At 42.5% G+C, this 23,508-nt stretch overlaps 1 protein-coding gene across 1 annotated transcript in view; it reads right to left on the reverse strand.

Annotated features, from left to right (window-relative positions):
* LOC130360477 (uncharacterized) overlaps positions 1 to 22,627 on the reverse strand; it is a 91,705-nt gene extending 69,078 nt beyond the window's left edge. Inside the window, exons 1-3 of the mRNA XM_056562966.1 lie at positions 22,541 to 22,627; positions 22,091 to 22,376; positions 15,471 to 15,629 (exon numbers count right to left, since the gene is read on the reverse strand). Coding sequence (XP_056418941.1) covers positions 15,471 to 15,629; positions 22,091 to 22,376; positions 22,541 to 22,610 — 515 coding nt within the window. The 5' untranslated portion in view covers positions 22,611 to 22,627. The remainder of the gene's footprint in view (positions 1 to 15,470; positions 15,630 to 22,090; positions 22,377 to 22,540) is intronic.
* Positions 22,628 to 23,508: the final 881 nt, after the last annotated feature.

The raw sequence follows: 23,508 nt of genomic DNA on the forward strand, positions 1-23,508 counted from the left end.
GTGGGGGGAACTATACTGCACCTAATGTGGGGGAACTATACTGCACCTAATGAGGGGGAACTATACTGCACCTAATGTGGGGGAACTGTACTGCACCTAATGTGGGGGAACTATACTGCACCTAATGTGGGGAACTATAATGCACCTAATGTGGGGAACTATACTGCACCTAATGTGGGGAGAACTATACTGCACCTAATGTGGGGGAACTATACTGCACCTAATGTGGGGGAACTGTACTGTAACTAATGTGGCAGAAATGTACTGCTCCTAATGTGGCGGAACTGTACTGCACCTAATGTGGGGGACTATACTGCACCTAATGTGGGGGAACTATACTGCACCTAATGAGGGGGAACTATACTGCACCTAATGTGGGGGAACTGTACTGCACCTAATGTGGGGGAACTGTACTGTAACTAATGTGGCAGAAATGTACTGCTCCTAATGTGGCGGAACTGTACTGCACCTAATGTGGGGAACTATACTGCACCTAATGTGGGGGGACTGTACTGCACCTAATGCGGGGGAACTGTACTGCACCTAATGTGGGGGAACTATACTGCACCTAATGTGGGGGGGACTATACTGCACCTAATGTGGGGGAACTGTACTGCACCTAATGTGGGGGAACTATACTGCACCTAATGTGGGGGAATTGTACTGCACCTAATGTGGGGGAATTGTACTGCACCTAATGTTGGGGAATTGTACTGCACCTAATGTGGGGGAATTGTTCTGCACCTAACGTTGGGGAACTGTACTGCACCTAATGTGGGGGGAACTGTACTGCCAACCCTAATGTGGGGGAACTGTACTGCCAACCCTAATGTGTGGGAACTACAACCTAATGTGGGGGGATCTTTACTGCCAACCTAATGTGGGGAGAACTGTGCTGCGTACTTAAAGTGGTAGTCCACTAATAAGATGCATAGGAATATATATAATATATAATATATAAGTATGCATAGGAATTTGTTCATGTTTTGTTATCTATAGTCCGGCCCTCCAATGGTCTGAGGGACCGTGAACTGGCCCCCCGTTTAAAAAGTTTGAGGACCCCTGCTCTAGAGTATCTATATCCTTCTGTAGTAAATTTCAGTAGCCGTATTAGTCCAGTGATGCAAATCAAAAAATGTTGCAGTATCTTGTAATTACCTTTTTTATTGGACTAACATAATTTTGTAGAGAAGCTTTCGGGATTCCTCCCTTTTGTCTAGTCCAAAGCAAACACTTGGACTTGATAAAGGGAGGAATCCCGAAAGCTTCTCTACAAAATTCTGTTAGTCCAATAAAAAAGGTTATTACAAGATACTGCAACATTTTTTGATTTGCATCTATATCTTTCTGGAGATACGGCCTCCAGTACTGTGCACAATATTCCAAGTGAGGTCTCACCAGTGTTCTGTACAGCAGCATGAGCACTTCCCTCTACTGCTTATACCTCTCCCTATACACCCAGGAGCACTTCTCTCTACTGCTAGTACCTCTCCCTATACATCCATGAGCACTTCCCTCTACTGCTTATACCTCTTCCTATACACCCATGAGCACTTCCCTCTACTGCTTATACCTCTCCCTATACATCCAGGAGCACTTCTCTCTACTGCTAGTACCTCTCCCTATACATCCATGAACACTCCTCTCTCTCTCTACTGCTAGTACCTCTCCTTACACATCCATGAACACTCCTCTCTTTCAACTGCTTATACCTCTCCCTATACACTCATGAGCACTCCTCTCTTTCTACTGCTTATACCTCTCCCTATACACCCATGAGCACTCCTCTTTTTCTACTGCTTATACCTCTCCCTATACACCCATGAGCACTTCTCTCTTTCTACTGCTTATAACTCTCCCTATACACCCATGAGCACTCCTCTTTTTCTACTGCTTATAACTCTCCCTATACATCCTTGAGTACTTCTCTCTTTCTACTGCTTATAACTCTCCCTATACAACCATGAGCACTTCTCTCTTTCTACTGCTTATACCTCTCCCTATACATCATTGAGCACTTCTCTCTTTCTACTGCTTATACCTCTCCCTATACACCCATGAGTACTTCTCTCTTTCTACTGCTTATACCTCTCCCTATACATCCTTGAGCACTTCTCTCTTTCTACTGCTTATACCTCTCTCTATACATCCATGAGCACTTCTCTCTCTCTACTGTGTATACCTCTCCCTATGCATCCATGAGCACTTCTCTCTCTCTCTACTGCTTATACCTCTCCCTATACATCCAAGCATTCTGCTATTGTTTCCCGCTGCTCTATTACATTGTCTTCCTACCTTTTAAGTCTTATGAAATAATTTCTCCTAAATCCTTCTCCTCAGATACTGTGGACTGTGTCAAATATTCTATATTATGCCTGAGGGTTTTTACGCCCCAGGTGCATTATCTTGCACTTATCCACATGAAATTTCAGTTGCCAGAGTTCTGACCATTCTTCTAGTTTCCCTAAATCCTTTTCCATTTGGCAGATCCCTCCAGGAACATCAACCCTGTTACATATCTTTGTGTCATCAGCAAAAAGACATACCAATGACTCCAGATTATCCGCGCTGTCTACCGCAGAGTTTCCAAACCAGGGTGCCTCCACCTGTTGCAAAACTACAACTCCCAGCATGCCTGGACAGCCAACGGCTGTCCAGGCATGCTGGGAGTTGTAGTTGTGCAACAGCTGGAGGTACCCTGGTAAACAGTTAAACTGATTTGTAAATTACATTGATAAAAAAATCTTAATCCTTCCAATAATTATCAACTGCTGAAGTTGAGTTGTTCTTTTCTGTCTGACAACAGTGCTCTCTGCTGACACCTCTGTCTGTCTCGGGAACTGCACAGAGTAGAAGAAGTTTGCTATGGGGATTTGCTTCTGCTCTGGACAGTTCCCGAGACACATGTCATCAGAGAGCACTTAGACAGAAAAGAACAGCTCAACTTCAGCAGCTCATACGTACTGAAAGGATTAAGATTTTGTAATAGAAGTAATTTACAAATCTGTTTAACTTTCTGTCCTCATGTACCAGACCCCCTATGACCCGTTCAGCTCTGCTATACACAGGGAAGTGCACAGACATTTTGGAGGGCAGGGTCTGAAGTGACAAAAGGGCACTTCTCATAATTATTCATTTAAATGCCCCACTGCCCAGGGCCAAAAGGGCAGAGGCTCAAGCCCCCTTTCTTGTCAATGTGTGCACGTCCCTGGCTTTACCTAAACATTAGCGTGAAATAAGAATTTCTCTCACCTGTGGGATGGAAGGTTCTAGTGTTCCTGGAATCAGTGTAAATACAGATCTAGAAGGTAAAGGTGCTTATATATAGGGACACGCCTGCAGCCACCCGATCCCCCGGGGCCCAGGATACAATGGCCGTCATACATTCATGTTATAAATGGAAACAGAACTAATATTGACTTATCTGTACAGGAATCCATATATAGACCCATAAAGAAAAGTCTATGAACCCTGTTATACTGGATTCCACCGATGTTTGATCAGCCGGGAGGTGGAATCATAAAAACTGTGCTGGAGGTTATCGCCGACTTACCAGAGCGACCCTCCGGGTGTATGTCATATGTTATATATGTGCTTTATGACTACTCCCCCCACGTGCTGCTATTCACAGTTCTCTCTGCAGTATAAAGGTAAATGCTGCGGGCCCCTGATCAGTGGTACCTGGTGGCTTGGATGAGGTCTGGGGGCTTGACTACCGATTCGACCCCTTCATTGTGATAATCAAGACCTGATTTGCAGAGTCTGGTCTAGGGTCTGTGTTAGTTTAGGGGTCTGGTCTGGGATCTGTATTAGTTTAGGGGTCTGGTCTGGGATCTGTATTAGTTTAGAGTATCTGAAATGGGGTCTGTATTAGTTTAGAGAATCTGAAATTGGGTCTGTATTGGCATAGGGGTCTGGTCTGGGGTCTGTATTAGTTTAGGGGTCTGGGGGTCTGTATTAGTTTAGGGGTCTGTATTAGTTTAGGCTTAAGCCTTGGGTCTGTATTAATTTAGGGGTCTGGTGTCTGTATTAGTTTAGTGGTCTGATCTGGGGTCTGTATTAGTTTAAGGGTCTGGTCTGGGGTCTGTATTATTTTAGGGGTCTGTATTAGTTTAGGCTTAAGCCTGGGGTCTGTATTAGTTTAGGGGTCTGGTCTGGGGTCTGTATTAGTTTAGTGGTTTGATCTGGGGTCTGTATTAGTTTAGGGGTCTGGTCTGGGGTCTGTATTTGTTTAGGGGTTTGGTCTGAGGTCTCTATTAGTTAAGGGGTCTGGTCTGAGTTCTGTATTAGTTTAGGAGTCTAGTCTGAGGTCTGTAGTAGTTTTGGGGTCTGGTCTGGGGTCTGTACTAGTTTAGGGGTCTGATCTGGGGTCTGTATTCATTTAGGGGTCTGGTCTGAGGTCTGTATTAGTTTAGGGGTCTGGTCTGGGTTCTGTATTAGTTTAGGAGTTTGGTCTGAGGTCTGTACTAGTTTACGGGTCTAGTCTGGGGTCTGTATTAGTTTAGGAGTCTAGTCTGAGGTCTGTAGTAGTTTGGGGGTCTGGTCTGTGGTCTGTACTAGTTTAGGGGTCTGGTCTGGGTTCTGAATCCGTTTAGGGGTCTGGTCTGGGGTCTGTATTAGTTTAGGGGTCTGGTCTGGGGTCTGTATTAGTTTAGGAGTCTGGTTTGTCGTCTGTATTATTTTAGGGGTCTGAATTAGTTTAGGCCTTGGGTCTGTATTAGTTTAGTTGTCTGATCTGGGGTCTGTATTAGTTTAGGGGTCTGGTCTGGGGTCTGTGTTACTTTAGGCGTCTGGTCAGAGGTCTGTATTAGTTTAGGGGTTTGGTCTGGGTTCCCAATTAGTTTAGGAGTCTGGTCTGAAGTCTGTACTAGTTTAGGGGTCTGGTCTGGGGTCTGTACTAGTTTATTGGTCTTGTCTGGGGTCTGTATCAGTTTAGGAGTCTGGTCTGGGGTCTGTATTAGTTTAAAAGTCTGGTCTGGGGTCTGTATTAGGGTAAAGGAAATCTGCAGTAAAGAAAAACGTATCCCCTATCCACAGGATAGGGGATAAGTGTCTGATCGCGGGGGTGTCCAAACGCTAGGACCCCCGCGATCTCCTGCACGGGGCCTCGACATTGCCACAGCCCTCCCGTGCAGGAAGCGTGTTGGCCGCAGCACGACGTTGTGGCCAACCTGCCCCCTCCATGTATCTCTATGGGAGAGTCGGGGCTGCAGCGTTTGTGCCTCTCCCATAGAGCTGTATGGAGGGGGCGTGTACTTCGAGCTTAGTGAGATTGACACTACGCGCTTTAATCGGTTATTAGTGTTCTGGCCCAGCACTGGATCCTCTGTCACTTATATCCACTCAATGTTTCCTATATGATAACCAATATTTGTCCTGCTGAGGTTTTCAGCTTCGAGTGTTTTCTTTATGGTGATCACAGTGCAAAGTAAGGGGGGGCTGATAACGGCGGCTGAGCATAGATTCTATCCAGTTACTGATAGAGATATTATCTACGAGCATAAATCTGATACCTGTTTTTTGCCTTCTGTAAGCCAGGACGTTGCTTGGTGGGATCTTGAGATTTTTTTGCATTCTAGTTTATATATATTTTTTAACATAATTATTCTACTAAATGCAAAAAAAAAAAATTTAAATCAGCCCTTACATTGTTTCTTTACACGTCTTTCTCTGAACACTCAAAATTTTGACTTATATTCCAATCTGTAACCTGATACCTATGTTAAAATTGATTAGAATGATTCTGATTGTTGATCAATATATTAATACTTATATGCCATTTCTAATGCTGCAGAAAGATATTTGTTACCCTTAACCTATATATCATCTTGCTATTTGCTTGTAACTAAGATGAAGACCTTGTGAGGAGGCCAAAAGAAGCAAGATAAAGAAGAAGTTGGAAGTTAGAGACAAAACATCTGAAGAAATATAGACTGTGCAGAAGAACAGATACATCCGGAATTTCTGGTAGAATAAGGAAATGGCAACATAAGTGACCTATGGTTAAGAAACAAATGAATGCTTAAAGCGAACCTGTCATAGTGCAAAAAAAAAGAAAAAAGTGATATGCTACTCAGGACCCAATCCTGATCATGTGCATATCATTTTTATGTGTCTCGGACCTATATATCCAGAGATATAAGCATTTATCTGCTGGTGAGTTACTTGTTCATTGTGCAGGCTGGAGGGGGCGTGTCAGTCTGTCTCCCTCACAGGAGCAAGCCTGGGCAGTCAGCCAATCAGTGCTCTCTACTCTGTAACCCTTTCCTCTCTGGTTTTAAGCTGTGTCATGTGTCAGAGGAAGATACTTGGAGCTTGCCTGCAGTATTCAGAAGACATTGTGGTGAATTCATAACAGGATAACATTTATAAATATAAGAATAGATCTTTATAAAAATTAGTGCAAGGATTTTTTAGATAAAAGTACAGCATTCTTATGACTACATGTTCTATCTGTTTTATCTTCTCCTAGTAAAGCTGGATGCTAATCAGCATAGCTGTCACTATGTGTGTCATTCATCTTTCACAGACTTCTGAATGTCTGATCAACTTCTTTGTCATTCAGGAGTCTGAGAAAGCTTTGACTATTTCAGCATGCTGGGAGTTGTAGTTTAGTAACAACTGAAGCTGCAATGTTTGTAAATAGCTGTGTTAGAGCGGTGTTGCCTCCAGCTGTTGTAAAACTACAGCTCCCAGCATGTCCACACATCCTTTATCTGTAGTTTTGCATACACAATAGAAATCTCCTATACTGGATACCGGTTTACTTTACGGCCAGTATCCAGTATGCTGTAAAATCTAGACTAGTCTGTCTGGCTAAAAGACAGGCGACCACTAGTGGTGGCTATTTTGAGCTTGAATTTCAGGTGAAAATAAAAGAAAAAAATTTACAGGTGTATATTGTGAAATGTCATATTATAATAAGTCCTGCAATATATGAAAAGTTTCTAACAATCACAGTGCCTCTTTAAAATGCTTATATATACAGACGCAATACTCAAATAACCAATCAAAATATAACATAATGATTTTGGCGTGATAACGAACCTCCCCTTTTTGTCAACTGTAAAAAACAATGTACTTCCGTGTAATAAACAGAACTCCTTGGGACAGCTCCTTAGCCAGTATGCTGAGAAGGAGATATATACCAACATTTTGTCAGGTGTTTATTTCTTGTGTCGACACTCAGCGGTATACAGCAGCAGTCACTCGCATTTTAAGGCCTATCCAGCAGACAACCTTAACATTTGGTTTCAGAAGTGGGATCTGATTCCTGGACCACACTCGAGGGAAGAGCCAGGTCTGGCGGACCGACACCCTCGGCCACCTAGGGCGACCCAGAGCTGTCCAAAACTAGGAGCCTGATTAGCTCCACAAGAACACGCCAAGTCTTTATGAATCTGTAGCTTATCTGTGTGCTTTGGACAGTTTTGTGGAGCCTGGGAGATGGCTTTTGTCTACCCTCTAGGACTAGCCTTTAGCGACAGCGAATCTCCCACTGTGTGGTCTCAATTTCATGGAGGAGTTTTAGTTGCAGGTGACTGACTGCTGCTGCCTAAACCTAAGTCCACAGTTTAGCAAATTGGGAGAAGTTGTGAGAGAACCAGTAAAATTTTCTTTTTGTCTTGATTTTTTTTTTTTTGGTTTTTGATTTTTCGAACTACTCAGTGGATACGGTCAAGGGAGTTAAAAGTGCCGTAAATTTTGTGTTTTGTATCTCTGGTATCTTTTGTGTGTTTTGTATCCCTGATATCTTTTTTGTTTCTGTACTTCTGATATCTTTTGTGCTGTATCAGAGTTAAAGCTAACTGATATCTTTTGTATTGTATCAGTAAAGTATCTTTTGTGTTTATCGTACTTCTGGTAGCTTTTGTGCTGTATCAGAGTTATCTGATATCTTTTGTATTGTACCAGTCCTGTATCCCTTTTTGTATCCCTGATATATTTTGTTATTGTACTGCTGATATATTTTGTGTTGTACCTGAGCTAAAATTGACTCTGGTATCTTTTGTGGTGTATCAGTCAGTATCGTTTTGTACCAGAAGATAACTTTGAGTAGTAGCAGGAGACAAATTTTGGTTGTCACTATATGCACCCTTTTTGTTTGGTGCTGAGTACCAATTTTTGTACGGCCGATCCTCTGAGAGATCTTGTTAATATGGTAAATACATGGTCCTCACTACTCCCCAAAAAATGTTTAAACTTTGAAATTGTTAAACTCTGATAGATGTGAACAGTCTGCAATCATTATTTAAAAGCCAGACTTAGATGAAAAGGTAGAACTGCATTTAAATGTGTCAGTTAATTGAACCCTAATGTTTTATCTCCGAAGAAATGGGTGACTGAGTTGTGCCAAGGGAAGGATGTATGAGAGTGCAAAGATGGGAAGTGTATAGAATTTTCAAAACTGTGTCTGTGTTGTAAACTAAGTTGTTGAGTAGGATTGATTGTCTCATTATCTCCTAAAGAATGTTCCTTGTTGGTTTTGGATATGGTAGTTTTAGTGGACAAATGGCTGTGTGCATTGTGTTGAGGAAGTTGGTGGGTTTGGTCCAGGAGTTGATGGTGTGTGCAAGTGGTGAGACAGGTGAGGTAGTAGCGGATTGTTGTAAGTAGCTAGATAGGATTAGAAAGAGAAACAAAATAGAGACTCAACGTTTTGATGGAAAAGCATGTGGATATCAAGGTAGTTGAAAGTTTGGAATATATTGATGGTTGATGGACAAAGGTATTCATATACAGTATTCATATACACTTAAAAGCTAACAGGCAAAGGGAAATGTAAAGATGACTGCATGTTTAAGAGGATGGAAAACAGTATGTTACAGAAGGCGCAGAGGAAGTTAGGATTAGAAAAGGTGATTTGGTTTATGTAAGTGATACTATGGTACAAGAATGTAGAAGAGTCCAAAAAGTTTGTTGGAACTGTAAAAAGTGTTCATACTTTGTTCAGGAATGTACTAAAGGTGCAAGGGTGGGGGGGAGGCCAGGGGTCCCCTGGATCAATAAATGGAGATGAATGAATGGAGTGGTTTTTCCCAATGGTAGGGGTAAAAGTGAAGATGATAATGATGATGAGAGGGAGTGTTTAGTGCTATGGAATGCAGAGGGTGTGGTAGGTCTCTAGGAAAGCTGTGTGTATATAGTTATATGATGAGGTTCTTAGGATGGTTCTTATGATATAAAGTATGTTGTATATGTGTCATGTGTATTAATGAATACTGTTGCTCGCGAATATTCGCAATTCGAATTTTAATCGCGAATATCGCATATTCGCGAATTAGCGAATATTGCGAATATAGCACTATATATTCGTAATTACGAATATTCGTTTTTTTTCGCATATGCAAAATGTTATGCGTATATGCGAAAATGTATGCGCATATTCGCGAATATTGAGTCCTCCCTTATTTAATGGTATGGAGAACTATGACTAGTGCATTAACTCTGTGGTTTTTTGCCCAATGAAACCAAAAGGCCCATTGTGGTCTATGGGGATCTCACGGCATGTAAAACAGTAAGATAAGCAGGACTGTCTTGGCAGCATAGTGGAATAGGAGACCACCACGGGTTTGAGTCCCGGGGTGGGACAGAGTGTTACAGTGTTGTGGTTAAACTTTACTTTCCTGGAAAAGCTGCTGAGTTGCCTATAGCAACCAATGAAATTGCTTCTTTAATTTTTCACAAGGCCTCTGCAAAATGAAAGAAGCAATCTGATTGGTTGCTATGGGCAGCTCAGAAACTTTTCCTGGAAAAGTTTCTGAGTTGCCCATAGCAATCAGATTGCTTCCTTCATTTTGCAGAGGCCTTGTGAAAAATGAAAGAAACGATCTGATTGGTTGCTATGGGCAACTCAACTGCTTTTCCAGGAAAGTAAAGTTAAACCACAACACTGTAACACTCTGTCCCACCTGGGTACTTGAACCCATGGTGGTCTCCCATCCACTGTGCTGCTGAGAAGGTCCTGCTTTGCCTACTGTTTCACATGTTGTGAGATCCTCATAGACCACAATGGGCCTATTAGTTTCAATGGGCAAAAAAATCACAGAGTTAATGCACTAGTCATAAGTCCCTATACCATTAAAGAAGGGAGGGCTCAATATTCGCGAATATGCGCATATGCGGAAAACCAGTGGAGAGGAAGAGTTGTGCAGTTGCCCATAGCAACCAATCCGATCGCTTCTTTCATTTTTGAAAAGGCCTATGAAAAATGAAGGAAGCAATCTGATTGGTTGCTATGGGCAACTCAGAAACTTTCCCTCTGGACAGGTTTTGATAAATCTCTCTCTATGGGGGAGATTCATCAAAACCAGTGTAGAGGAAGAGTTGTGCAGTTGCCCATAGCAACCAATCAGATTGCTTCCTTCATTTTTTAAAAGGCCTCTGAAAAATGAAGGAAGCAATCTGGTTGCTATGGGCAACTCAGAAACTTTTCCAGGAAAAGCAGCTGAGTTGCCCATAGCAACCAATCAGATCGCTTCTTTCATTTTGCAGAGGCCTTGTGAAAAATGAAAGCAAACTGTTTGGTTGCTATGGGCAACACAGCAGCATTTCCAGGAATGTAAAGTTAAACCACAACACTCAAACCTGTGGTGGTCTCCCATCCACTGTGCTGCCGAGAAGGTCCTGCTTAGCTTGGGCCTATTGGTTTCAATGGGCAAAAAATCACAGAGTTAATGCACTAGTCAAAGTTCCCTATACCAATAAAGAAGGGAGGGCTCAATATTCGCGAATATGCGCATATATTTTCGCATATGCGCAAAAAACGAATACAACGAATATGCGAATTTCGTGAATATATGACGAATATTCGTCCATATATTCGCGAAATATTGCGAATTCGAATATGGCCTATGCCACTCATCACTATTAATGAATCAGGAATGTATGAAATATGACCAGTGAATGTTTTCTCTGTGAAGCTGTTTAAGTTGTAATGGATTCTTTTTTAGATTGGTGTAGAACAAAAGAAAATCCACGTGGTATTAATTGAATCTATTTGATGATATTTCATGAATTTCCTAATAATTTTTCTTTTCACAGCTGCACAGGATGGATGCCAAAAAATGAAATGTATCAGGAAATGCGATTAATTGTCTGATTATATTACAGGAGTAACAAGAGAAGAAGTTTGGCCAAAAAAATGAAATAAGATATAAAAAAGTGATCATTATTTAATTGATAAATATTACCTAAGTAGTTAAAATCAGCTAATGGTTTATTTAATCATAAACAATGCACATTGAAGGTGATTTTTTTATTCCCCAATTTTTTTTTAAGAGCTCTGTTTATTTTTTATTCTTTTACATTTTTTGTGAGAATGTGGGCCCTGTGTGTTGTATGTTGAGTTTTTGTAATTGTCGGTATTGTTACATGTTACATGTGTCTTGTATGTATCTTGATGTAAAGTAACACAGAAATCCAGTCAGATACTAGACATTCAAGAGTTGTTGAAGACTGACCAAACCGGGGGGGAAACAAAAAGCCAGACTCAAAGGGGCAGTGACCAGAGACATAGAGGAGTGGGAGGAGAAAGGCGGGGCCTATAGGGAGAATGACAGCCTCCTCTTCTGAAACACAAAAATCCCATTAGACTTGAAAAAAACAAAACATATATATATATTTTTACTGTTTAACCCCTTAAGGACTCAGCCCATTTTGGCCTTAAGGACTCAGACAATTAAATTTTTACGTTTTCATTTTTTCCTCCTCGCCTTCTAAAAATCATAACTCTTTTATATTTCCATCCACAGACTAGTATGAGGGCTTGTTTTTTGCGCGACCAGTTGTCCTTTGTAATGACATCACTCATTATATCATAAAATGTATGGCGCAACCAAAAAACACTATTTTTGTGGGGAAATTAAAACGAAAAACGCAATTTTGCTAATTTTGGAAGGTTTTGTTTTCACGCTGTACAATTTCTGGTAAAAATGACATGTGTTCTTTATTCTGAGGGTCAATACGATTAAAATGATACCCATTATTATATACTTTTATATTATTGTTGCGCTTAAAAAAAATCACAAACTTTTTAACCAAATTAGTACGTTTATAATCCCTTTATTTTGATGACCTATAACTTTTTTATTTTTCCGTATAAGCGGCGGTATGGGGGCTCATTTTTTGCGCCATGATCTGTACTTTTTTTTGATACCACATTTGCATATAAAAAACTTTTAATACATTTTTTATAATTTTTTTTTTAATAAAATGTATTAAAAAAGTAGGAATTTTGGACTTTTTAAATTTTTTTTCGTTCACGCCGTTCACCGTACGGGATCATTAACATTTTATTTTAATAGTTCGGACATTTACGCACGCGGCGATACCAAATATGTCTATAAAAAATGTTTTTTACGCTTTTTGGGGGTAAAATAGGAAAAAACGGACGTTTTACTTTTTTATTGGGGGAGGGGATTTTTCACTTTTTTTTTACTTTTACTTTTACATTTTTTTACATTTTTTTTTACACTTGAATAGTCCCCATAGGGGACTATTCATAGCAATACCATGATTGCTAATACTGATCTGTTCTATGTATAGGACATAGAACAGATCAGTATTATCGGTCATCTCCTGCTCTGGTCTGCTCGATCACAGACCAGAGCAGGAGACGCCGGGAGCCGCACGGAGGAAGGTGAGGGGACCTCCGTGCGGCGTTATGAATGATCGGATCCCCGCAGCAGCGCTGCGGGCGATCCGATCGTTCATTTTAATCGCGAACTGCCGCAGATGCCGGGATCTGTATTGATCCCGGCACCTGAGGGGTTAATGGCGGACGCCCGCGAGATCGCGGGCGTCGGCCATTGCCGGCGGGTCCCTGGCTGCGATCAGCAGCCGGGATCAGCCGCGCATGACACGGGCATCGCTCCGATGCCCGCGGTTATGCTTAGGACGTAAATGTACGTCCTGGTGCGGTAAGTACCACCTCATCAGGACGTACATTTACGTCCTGCGTCCTTAAGGGGTTAAAGTTGAGTATGTTTATAGTACCTGCATACACAATGTGATATACCTATACATTCTACATTGCATTTATTTGAATAATATGGATAACTTTATAATGATAATTTAGTGTAATCTAAAGATGCTGAAAAATACAGTTTTTTTCTCTCTCTCTCTTTGGTAGCTTTGCTGCTCTCAGATTATGATTAAATTGTTTTGAACTTATGAGGTTAAGAATTCAAGAGCCATGATAAAATATCAGAGAATCCATGGTTAATGCTGAGTTATAAATGTAAGCTTGTTCCAAGTGACGCAAAGATGTAATACATAAAATGGGATATATGGTGACCACACGCAGAATGACGTTCTACTGCAATGAGATGTGTAAGATGGCAGCAGGGTATATGTATGTAGAAGCCCTGGGGGGGCAGATGACCCTATATGTCTGCCCCCCACAGCTCTTCTATATACACATGCCCCTGCCGCCGTATGAATGAAAAGTATTTCTATTAGCAGCGCACGGAGCCGACACTATAAGCTGCTAATAGAAATATTTTTCATTCATACGGCGGCAGGGGCATGTGTATATAGAAGAGCTGCGAGGGTATATATTTAATGCGCCAGCGGGGGGTATATATTTAATGCGCCAGCGGGTATATAATTAATGCGCAGGCAGGGGTCATATCTAATGCGCTGCTGGGGGGCTAGATATATAGGCTATATGTCTGCCCCCCCCCCCCCTCTGCAGCGCTATATATTTTGCCCCCCACAGTGCTCTTTGGCACCTGCTACTCTCAAAGTTCATTTTTCAATCTCTCGCTGAGAGTCCTGATCGGCCATTCAGGGTTCCCCGCGGGGGATTCAAAAATGAAAGTTAAAACACACTGATACATTGCAGGGTTGCGGAGCATGCCGCCCGCTCCCCTGCTTAATAACTTTTGATCGCATTGGGTCTCAGAAGTGAAACCCTGTGCAATCAATCCCTCAGCCCCTGTACTACAACCCCCATCATGGAACAGACTCTGTTCCATGATGGGGGTTGTAGTACAAACACTAATCTGGCCTCCCAAGCTGTCTGCAGACTCCCGCAGCCGGGGAATTACTACTCCCATCACGGAAACAAGTCTGTTCCATGATGGGAGTACTAGTCCTCTCTCATCACTGCAGGAGTCTGCTGATGTCACCTCTTCTGAGCTCAGAAGTAATAACGGATATAATAAACTGTGTGCAAACGGATGACGTAAAGGCTCATCCGTCAGCCATAGACTTCAATGTTAAAAATAACGGCCATTATCACGGGGGTCCCCCCGCTGGCCCCCCTGGGCTGTCCGCGGCGGTGGTCAGAACACGGAAGTTCCAAGTCCTGCCACGCCCCCTCCATTCATGTCTATGGGAGGGGGTGTAATGGCTAGTACTAGCCGTCACGCCTCCTTCTATAGACATGAATGGAGGGGGCGTGGCAGCTGTGGTCAAAAGTCATCCAGCATGGTGCGGAGTTCGCTCCGTGCACCTGGGGTGCCGCAGCGGAGATTGCAGGGGTCCCCCAGAGGTGGGCCCCCCGCGATTAGACATCTCATCCCCTATCCTTTGAATACGGGAGAAGATGTTTTCCGGCAGAGTACTCCTTTAAGAGTCCATACTTGATCTTTGCTTGGGGAAGGGAGTGCTTGCATGGACTGATGTTTCCTGCGTGGTGTTTTTCGTGGACACTATTATGTGCGCCCTCTTCTCTTACCTCCTGATATAATACGATTGTTCCAAAATGTATTGAAAACAGTCGGACTCTGTTTTTTGAATTTTCTGATGATTCAATTATATTCTGTGTACACATTTAAAAATTGCAAAAGTAAAAAAAAATAAAAAGATTGCTCTGCTGGGATATCCTTTCTTCTACTTCAGCTACAATAGAAACAATTCTGTAAAGACATCAGAGGATTTAGGCTGTAAATATATTCAGGTAATTCAGTTGCGCTTTATTTTTATGACGTGAATAAAATGCATTAAAGGGGTACTCCGCTCCTATAATCTTATCCCCTATCCAAAGGTTAGGTGATAAGATGTCTGATCATGGGGTCCCGCCGCGGGGACCCCTGCAATCTCGGCTGCTGCCCCCCAGACATCCGGTGCACGGAGCGAACTTCCCTCCGTGCCTGATGACTGGCAATGCAGGGCGGAGGCTCGTGAAGTCACGGTCACGCTCCCTCAATGCAAGTCTATGGGAGGGGGCGTGACGGACGTCACGCCCCCTCCCATAGACTTGCATTGAGGGGGCGTGGTTGTGACATCACGAGCGGGGCTGTGACATCACGAGCCCTGGTGCTGCACCGACGAGCTAAATGAATGCCGGGTGCAGCAGGGAGATTGTGGGGGTCCCCAGCGGTAAAACCCCCGCAATCAGACATCTTATCCCCTATCCTTTGGATAGGAGATAAAATGTCTAGGGGCGGAGTACCCCTTTAAAAACTTTCAATAAATCCAGGACATTTCCTGCAGGCTGCCCCCGTCATAGCTAAAAGCATAGCTGGTGATCAGTAGATTCAGGCTCCCCATAGACCTGGACCTCGCACAGTTGGAGGTAGGTGTTCTTTCCTGGTACGATGATGTTGACGTATTGGCCGACCATGTTGTTGCACTGGAAGGTCTTGGTTTCGCCGTTGGTTATAGACATGATTTCTGCACAGCTGTGTAAAATACAGAAACAATTGTTATAACATTATAAAGGGGGTGTCTGGGGGGCTACACCAGTATTATCAATAGCCCGTAATAGATGGGGTCCTGTTACAGATTTTGCATTGGGGCTCGGGTTCTACCAGGATATCATGTATCGGTCACGTCTGGAGTAGGGAACAGTGCAGTCCTGGTGCTAACCCCAAACCACTGTCCCTACCTACTTGGACAATGTTCCCTAAACTGCATCCCCCAACTGTGAGACGGTCCGTACGCTGAAATAATCAGGCGGTCCGGGTAGACAACTAACAGGCAAGAAAGTACAAAGGAGTTAAAGGGGTACTCCAGTGGAATTTTTTTTTTTTTAAATCATAGTACCATAGTAAAAAACCTATAACCCTAATCAAGTTCAACCTATAACCCTAATAAGTCCCTACTGAGTTGATCCAGAGGAAGGAAAAAACCCTGATACTAGAGGTAAAAATTCCTTCCCGACTCCAAATATGGCATCAGAATAAATCCCTGGATCAACGTTCTGTCCCTATAAATCTAGAATCCATAACCTGTAATGTTATTATTCTCCAAAAACGCATCCAGACCCCTTTTGAATTCTTTTACAGAGTTCACCATGACACCTCCTCCGGGAGAGAATTCCACAGTCTCACTGCTCTTACAGTAAAGAACCCCCGTCTGTGCTGGTGTAGAAACCTTCTTTCCTCTAGACGTAGAGGATGCCCCCTTGTTATATATACAGTCCTGGGTATAAATAGATCATGGGAGAGATCTCTGTACTGTCCTGATATATTATATATATTATTAGGTCACCTCCTTGTTATATATACAGTCCTGGGTATAAATAGATCATGGAGAGATCTCTGTACTGTCCTGATATATTATATATATTATTAGGTCACCTCCTTGTTATATATACAGTCCTGGGTATAAATAGATCATGGAGAGATCTCTGTACTGTCCTGATATATTATATATATTATTAGGTCACCTCCTTGTTATATATACAGTCCTGGGTATAAATAGATCATGGAGAGATCTCTGTACTGTCCTGATATATTATATATATTATTAGGTCACCTCCTTGTTATATATACAGTCCTGGGTATAAATAGATCATGGAGAGATCTCTGTACTGTCCTGATATATTATATATATTATTAGGTCACCTCCTTGTTATATATATACAGTCCTGGGTATAAATAGATCATGGAGAGATCTCTGTACTGTCCTGATATATTATATATATTATTAGGTCACCTCCTTGTTATATATACAGTCCTGGGTATAAATAGATCATGGAGAGATCTCTGTACTGTCCTGATATATTATATATATTATTAGGTCACCTCCTTGTTATATATACAGTCCTGGGTATAAATAGATCATGGAGAGATCTCTGTACTGCCCCCTGATATATTTATATATAGTTATTAGGTCGCCCCTAAGCCTTCTTTTTTCTAAACTAAATAACCCTAATTCTGATAATCTTTCTGGGTCCTGTAGTCCTCCCATTCCCTGTATTACTCTGGTCGCCTGTCTCTGAACCCTCTCCAGCTCCACTATATCTTTGTTGTACACTGGTGCCCAGTACTGTACACAGTATTCTATGTGTGGTCTGACCAGTACTGTACACAGTATTCCATGTGTGGTCTGACCAGTACTGTACACAGTATTCTATGTGTGGTCTGACCAGTACTGTACACAGTATTCTATGTGTGGTCTGACCAGTACTGTACACAGTATTCTATGTGTGGTCTGACCAGTACTGTACACAGTATTCTATGTGTGGTTTGACCAGTACTGTGCACAGTATTCCATGTGTGGTCTGACCAGTACTGTACACAGTATTCTATGTGTGGTCTGACCAGTACTGTACACAGTATTCTATGTGTGGTCTGACCAGTACTGTACACAGTATTCTATGTGTGGTCTGACCAGTACTGTACACAGTATTCTATGTGTGGTTTGACCAGTACTGTGCACAGTATTCCATGTGTGGTCTGACCAGTACTGTACACAGTATTCTATGTGTGGTCTGACCAGTACTGTACACAGTATTCTATGTGTGGTCTGACCAGTACTGTACACAGTATTCTATGTGTGGTTTGACCAGTACTGTGCACAGTATTCCATGTGTGGTCTGACCAGTACTGTACACAGTATTCTATGTGTGGTCTGACCAGTACTGTACACAGTATTCTATGTGTGGTCTGACCAGTACTGTACACAGTATTCTATGTGTGGTCTGACCAGTACTGTACACAGTATTCTATGTGTGGTTTGACCAGTACTGTACACAGTATTCTATGTGTGGTCTGACCAGTACTGTACACAGTATTCTATGTGTGATCTGACCAGTACTGTACACAGTATTCTATGTGTGGTCTGACCAGTACTGTACACAGTATTCTATGTGTGGTCTGACCAGTACTGTACACAGTATTCTATGTGTGGTCTGACCAGTACTGTACACAGTATTCTATGTGTGATCTGACCAGTACTGTACACAGTATTCTATGTGTGGTCTGACCAGTACTGTACACAGTATTCTATGTGTCGTCTGACTAGTACTGTACACAGTATTCTATGTGTGGTCTGACCAGTACTGTACACAGTATTCTATGTGTGGTCTGGCTAGTGATTTGAAAAGCGGTAGAATTATGTCCTTGCTGTGGGCATCTATGCCCCTATTGATGCCCCCCATGATTTTATATGCCTTGGCAGCAGCTGCCCGACACTGGTCACTACAGCTAAATTTATTGTTAGCTAAGACTCCTAAGTCCTTTTCCATGTCAGTTGTCCCAAGTGTTCTCCCATTTAATACATAAACCCAGTGCGGATTTTTCTTCCCCATGTGCATTACCTTACATTTATCAGTGTTGAACCTCATCTGCCACTTCCCAGCCCAAACCTCCAACCTATCCAGATCCATGTGTAACAGTGCACTGTCCTCTATTCTGTTATCTACTATACACAGTGCACTGACCTCTAAAGTGTTATCTACTATACACAGTGCACTGTCCTCTAAAGTGTTATCTACTTTACACAGTGCACTGTCCTCTATTGTGTTATCTACTATAGACAGTGCACTGTCCTCTATTGTGTTTACCGCTTCATAGAGTTTAGTGTGATCTGCAAAGATTGCTACTTTACTATTCAACCCCTCTACAAGATCTTTAATGAATATATTAAATAGAATAGGACCCAAGACTGACCCCACTGGTCCCCACTAGTAACAGTCACCCAATCAGAATGAGTACCATTAATAACCACCCTCTGTTTCCTATCACTGAGCCAGTTACTTACCCACTTGCACACATTCTTCCCCCAGCCCGATCCTTCTCATTTTATGCACCAATATTTTATGTGGCACCGTATCAAATGCTTTGGAAAAATCCAGATATGCGACATCCAGCGATTGCCCCTGGTCCAGTCTGGAGCTCACCTCCTCATAAAAGCGGATCAGGTTAGATTGACAGGACCGATCCCTCATAAATCCATGCTGATATGGAATCATGCATTTATTGTTATCAAGATACTCCAAAATAGCATCTCTTAGGAAACCCTCAAACAATTTACATACAACCGAGGTTAAACTAACAGGTCTATAATTCCCGGGGTCACCTTTTGTTCCCTTTTTAAATATTGGCACCCAATTTGCCATGTGCCAGTCCTGGGGAACAGTCCCTGTCACTATAGAGTCCCTGAATATTAAAAATAGGGGTCTGTCTATTACATTACCAGTCCAGATAGTGGTCATAGAAAAACATTATGGAGAGAGCAACATTGGGAGAATAATGTAATATATATGAAAATAATCTACCGGATAATAACAGCAAAAAAAAAAAAAAAAATGGAAGTGATGATGATATGTCAAACAGGTTGCCATTATAGAGGAATTACAACAGCAGAGAAGAAGGATGACAATGATATGCCAGTCAGGTTATCAGTGTAGACGAGTAATTCAGAATGATGTTGTAATGGGACTAATGATAATGCATATGAAGAATGATGAGTATTAAATGTAACTGTGATACAATAATACATTACATAGAGAGGTCCTTATAAAAATTATATGAACATAAATGATGCATTATACTTTAAAGTGCAATATAAAGGGTACAAAGACATTAAACTTTATGTGATATTGTTATGCGCGGTGCGCCGTGAGCGCACCTCCTCCTCCTTGTCCGCCGCCGGCGGGCTGGGATTCGCATTGCGGCACGCGCCCACATGCGAGTCCCAGTCCGTCACTCACCTCCATCCCCGGTCTCTGTGCCTCAGCTCCGGCGCGCGTGCCCCTGCCTCCTAGCACACGCACGCCGGAGCTTTGAAATTTAAAGGGCCAGTGTGCCCGTAATTAGTCTCACACCTGTACCTCTCTTATAAGTTACAGCCCCTTCCTATTGCCCTTGCCGGATCTTTGTTTGCCCTAGCGCCTTAGAGAAAGCAGTTTTACAGTGTTTCTTACCGTGTACCAGACCTTGCATTCCGTGACTTGATCGTGTTCCTAGCCGCCTGCCTACTGACCTTCTGCTTCCCTACTGACTACGCTGTTGTGCCGCCTGCCCTGACCTCTTGCCTGCCTGACTACGTCCTGCCTGTTACTTTTGTACCACGCTTCAACTCAGCCGCCTGTGTGGTCGAGTCGTGCCAGGGGTAGCGACCTGGGTGCCACCTGCCGCAGCAAGTCCCTTCCGCTTTGCGGCGGGCTCTGGTGAAAACCAGCTGCACCTTAGACTCCGCTCCCTGGCACGGCCCCCGTCATCCGCCCCACAGGATCAGTGGATCTAGCACATCTCCTGCTCCCGACCACCGTGGAATTACGGATCTACTACCTCCTGGGTACCTGCCGTCTGGGGTGAGTCTTACAGATATTTATGGTTTATATAATTGCGACTCAATTGTATCACATATAGTATAAATACTTATGATGATATAATAATAAATAAATAATTAAATAGAAGTAAATAACTAGCAAATAAATACCTAAAAGAAAACGTGACAGGCACAGCGATACACGACAAAGTTCCTATAGTGCATCTATGCATGTGGATGCAAATATTGATAGATACTGTAGATTCCATACCTACACTAAAATGGTCTCCGAAATTTCATTAAGACCTAATGGATGGAGAGAATTAATCTAAAATAATGTAAATCCAGGAAACCTCCAGCCGTTTTAGAACTTCGAATCTATTAGATCTACTGGAAGGGACATGATCAATGGGGGTGACAGAAAATTCATCAGGAGAGTCACAATGTTCAATGGCCGTGTGTCAAGATAAACTGTGAAGTAAAAAATTTTTTTTTACATTGAACCTATGTTTATTAAAGGAGATGTCCGGTGCGGACTTTTCCTATTCCATCCTGCCCGGGCTGCAAAAAAATTGAAAACAAAAAAATTGAAAACAAACTTTCACTTACCTTCCTACGTTCCCACGGAGCTCTGCAACAGCTGATCGGTCGGCCGGGCTGTCTACTACCTACTTCCCTTAGCCCGGTACGTCATATGGCGCTTCAGCCTATCACCGGCCGCAGCGATGTCCTGCCTCAGCCGGTGATAGGCTGAAGCGCCATGTGACGTACCGGGCTAAGGGAAGTCATCCAAAGGACCTTCATCCATATGGTTTCCAAACAAATATTATTTCTCCTGATTCACATAAACATTTGGCTCGGCCAGCACTCCCCCTCCCATAGACATGAATGGAGGGGGTGTGGCATGATGTCACAAGCACAGGTGCCCAAAGTCGGCCTTTTGAACACCAAGGTACCAGTCTGGAGATTGCAGGGGGTCCCAGCGGCCAGATCGCCCACGTTCAGACATGTCTAGGGATAGAGTACCCCTTTAAATATACTTATTTATTATTTGATGCTACTTGTGGACCTTCTTAGTATTGAGGAGTTGCTAAAAACATATAGCGAGAAGATGCCCTCATTACCACATGTAGCTTAAAGTTTCTGTCCCCCATCCCCCCATCAGTCACCAGTCTAGGATAAGAGGGTGGATTCAGTCTGCACCCACTAGTTCCATACAATCCCCTAATCATGTGACCTCTTCCATTGACTGATACCTTCGAAGACAAGCCTGGTGCAAGGATTTTTGCCACCCTAGGCTAATTTTTCTGTCCCTTGACCCCACCCATATGCTCCTCCCGATGTATTGATGTTGGACGGACCTGGCCTTCGTGATCGCCCATCTGCCTCGGAGGCAGTTCTGCGCTATTCCAGCTGGCTGAAAATGCAGATTATTATAGTATGGGTGGGGGTAGCATGGCAGGATTTTGCTTGATGGACAGGTGCTTCGGATTCTGGCTAACTTTATTTCAGCAGGCAGAGCGGTGACCCCACCAAGAAGGTGCTCTGGGCAGCTGCCTATTCTGCCTATAGAAGTACCTACCTGTACTTCCTACCTGTTAGAAGTACCCCCCACTCTAAAGCCCCACAGATCGATACTCACGTTGGGTTATTGTTGCCGTCATTTTCCATGGAGTTCCCGACCAGGATTTTGGCTCCGATCAGCCTCTCTCCGCAGCAGTCCCCTCTGTTGGTCACGATGATGTGGGAGACTTTGTAGGGTCTTAGCAGGTCCACCCTCCACCAGGGAGACACTTGCCCATTGGTGCAGGAGCAGGATCCATGGTTAAAATTAGAGTTCAGATTCCCATCAATGGCATTTATGGCCGCGGTGATCCCGCTGTATATGGTGGATTGTGTCGCACGACCCTGCAGGGCGATATTTCTGTCTACAAGAAAGGCGAGATGTTGTCAATACAATGATAATGTTCAGCTGATACAGCTGCAGGGTTTGTTACAATGTATCAGATCTCTCATCACATGGCAGGATAAATATACATTAGCTAAATATATATATATATATATATATATATATATAATGTATATGTCTTACTGGAAATGAAGCCCTGAGCTGCTGCAATAGACAGAATGCACAGGAGAGCGGCGCTGTGGAGTAACGTCATTCCTCTGATGTCACCGATCAATCTAGACAGAAGAAGAATGAAACAATTTATATTCATATAAGAAATAGATTCCATATTGTGAATATGCCAGGGTGGGATGGGGGGGGGGCACTGGGGACCCACTATTAAAATATGTTAATCCTTCCAGTACTTATTAGGTGCTGAATACTACAAACGACTTTCTTTTCTTTTTGGAACACAGAGCTCTCTGCTGACATCACGAGCACAGTGCTCTCTGCTGACATCTCTGTCCATTTTAGGAACTGTCCAGAGTAGGAGAAAATCCCCATAGAAAACATATGCTGCTCTGGACAGTTCCTAAGACGGACAGAGATGTCAGCAGAGAGCACTGTGCTCGTGATGTCAGCAGAGAGCTCTGTGTTCCAAAAAGAAAATAATTTCCTCTGTAGTATTCAGCAGCTAATAAATACTGGAAGGATTGAGATTTTTAATAGAAGTAATTTACAAATCTGTTTAACTTTCTGGCACCAGTTGATTTAAATAAAAAAAAAATTTCACTGTAGGACCAGGCCATTTTTTGCACATCTGACCACTGTCACTTTAAACATTAATAACTCTGATGCTTTTACTTTTCATTCTGATTCCGAGATAGTTTTTTCGTGACATATTCTACTTTATGTTAGTGGTAAAATTTTGTCGATACTTGTATCATTTCTTGGTGAACAATTCCAAAATGTAATGAAAAAATTTTAAATGTTGCATTTTTTTTTACTTTGAAGCTCTCTGCTTATAAGGAAAATGAATATTTCAAATGAATTATATATTGATTCACATATACAATATGTCTACTTTATATTTGCATCATAAAGTTGAGATGTTTTTACTTTTGGAAGCGATCAGAGGCTTCAAAGTTTAGCAGCAATTTTCCAATTTTTCA

Source organism: Hyla sarda, chromosome 3 (genome assembly GCF_029499605.1).
Source record: "Hyla sarda isolate aHylSar1 chromosome 3, aHylSar1.hap1, whole genome shotgun sequence".
In the NCBI taxonomy this organism is placed as follows: Eukaryota; Metazoa; Chordata; class Amphibia; order Anura; family Hylidae; genus Hyla; species Hyla sarda.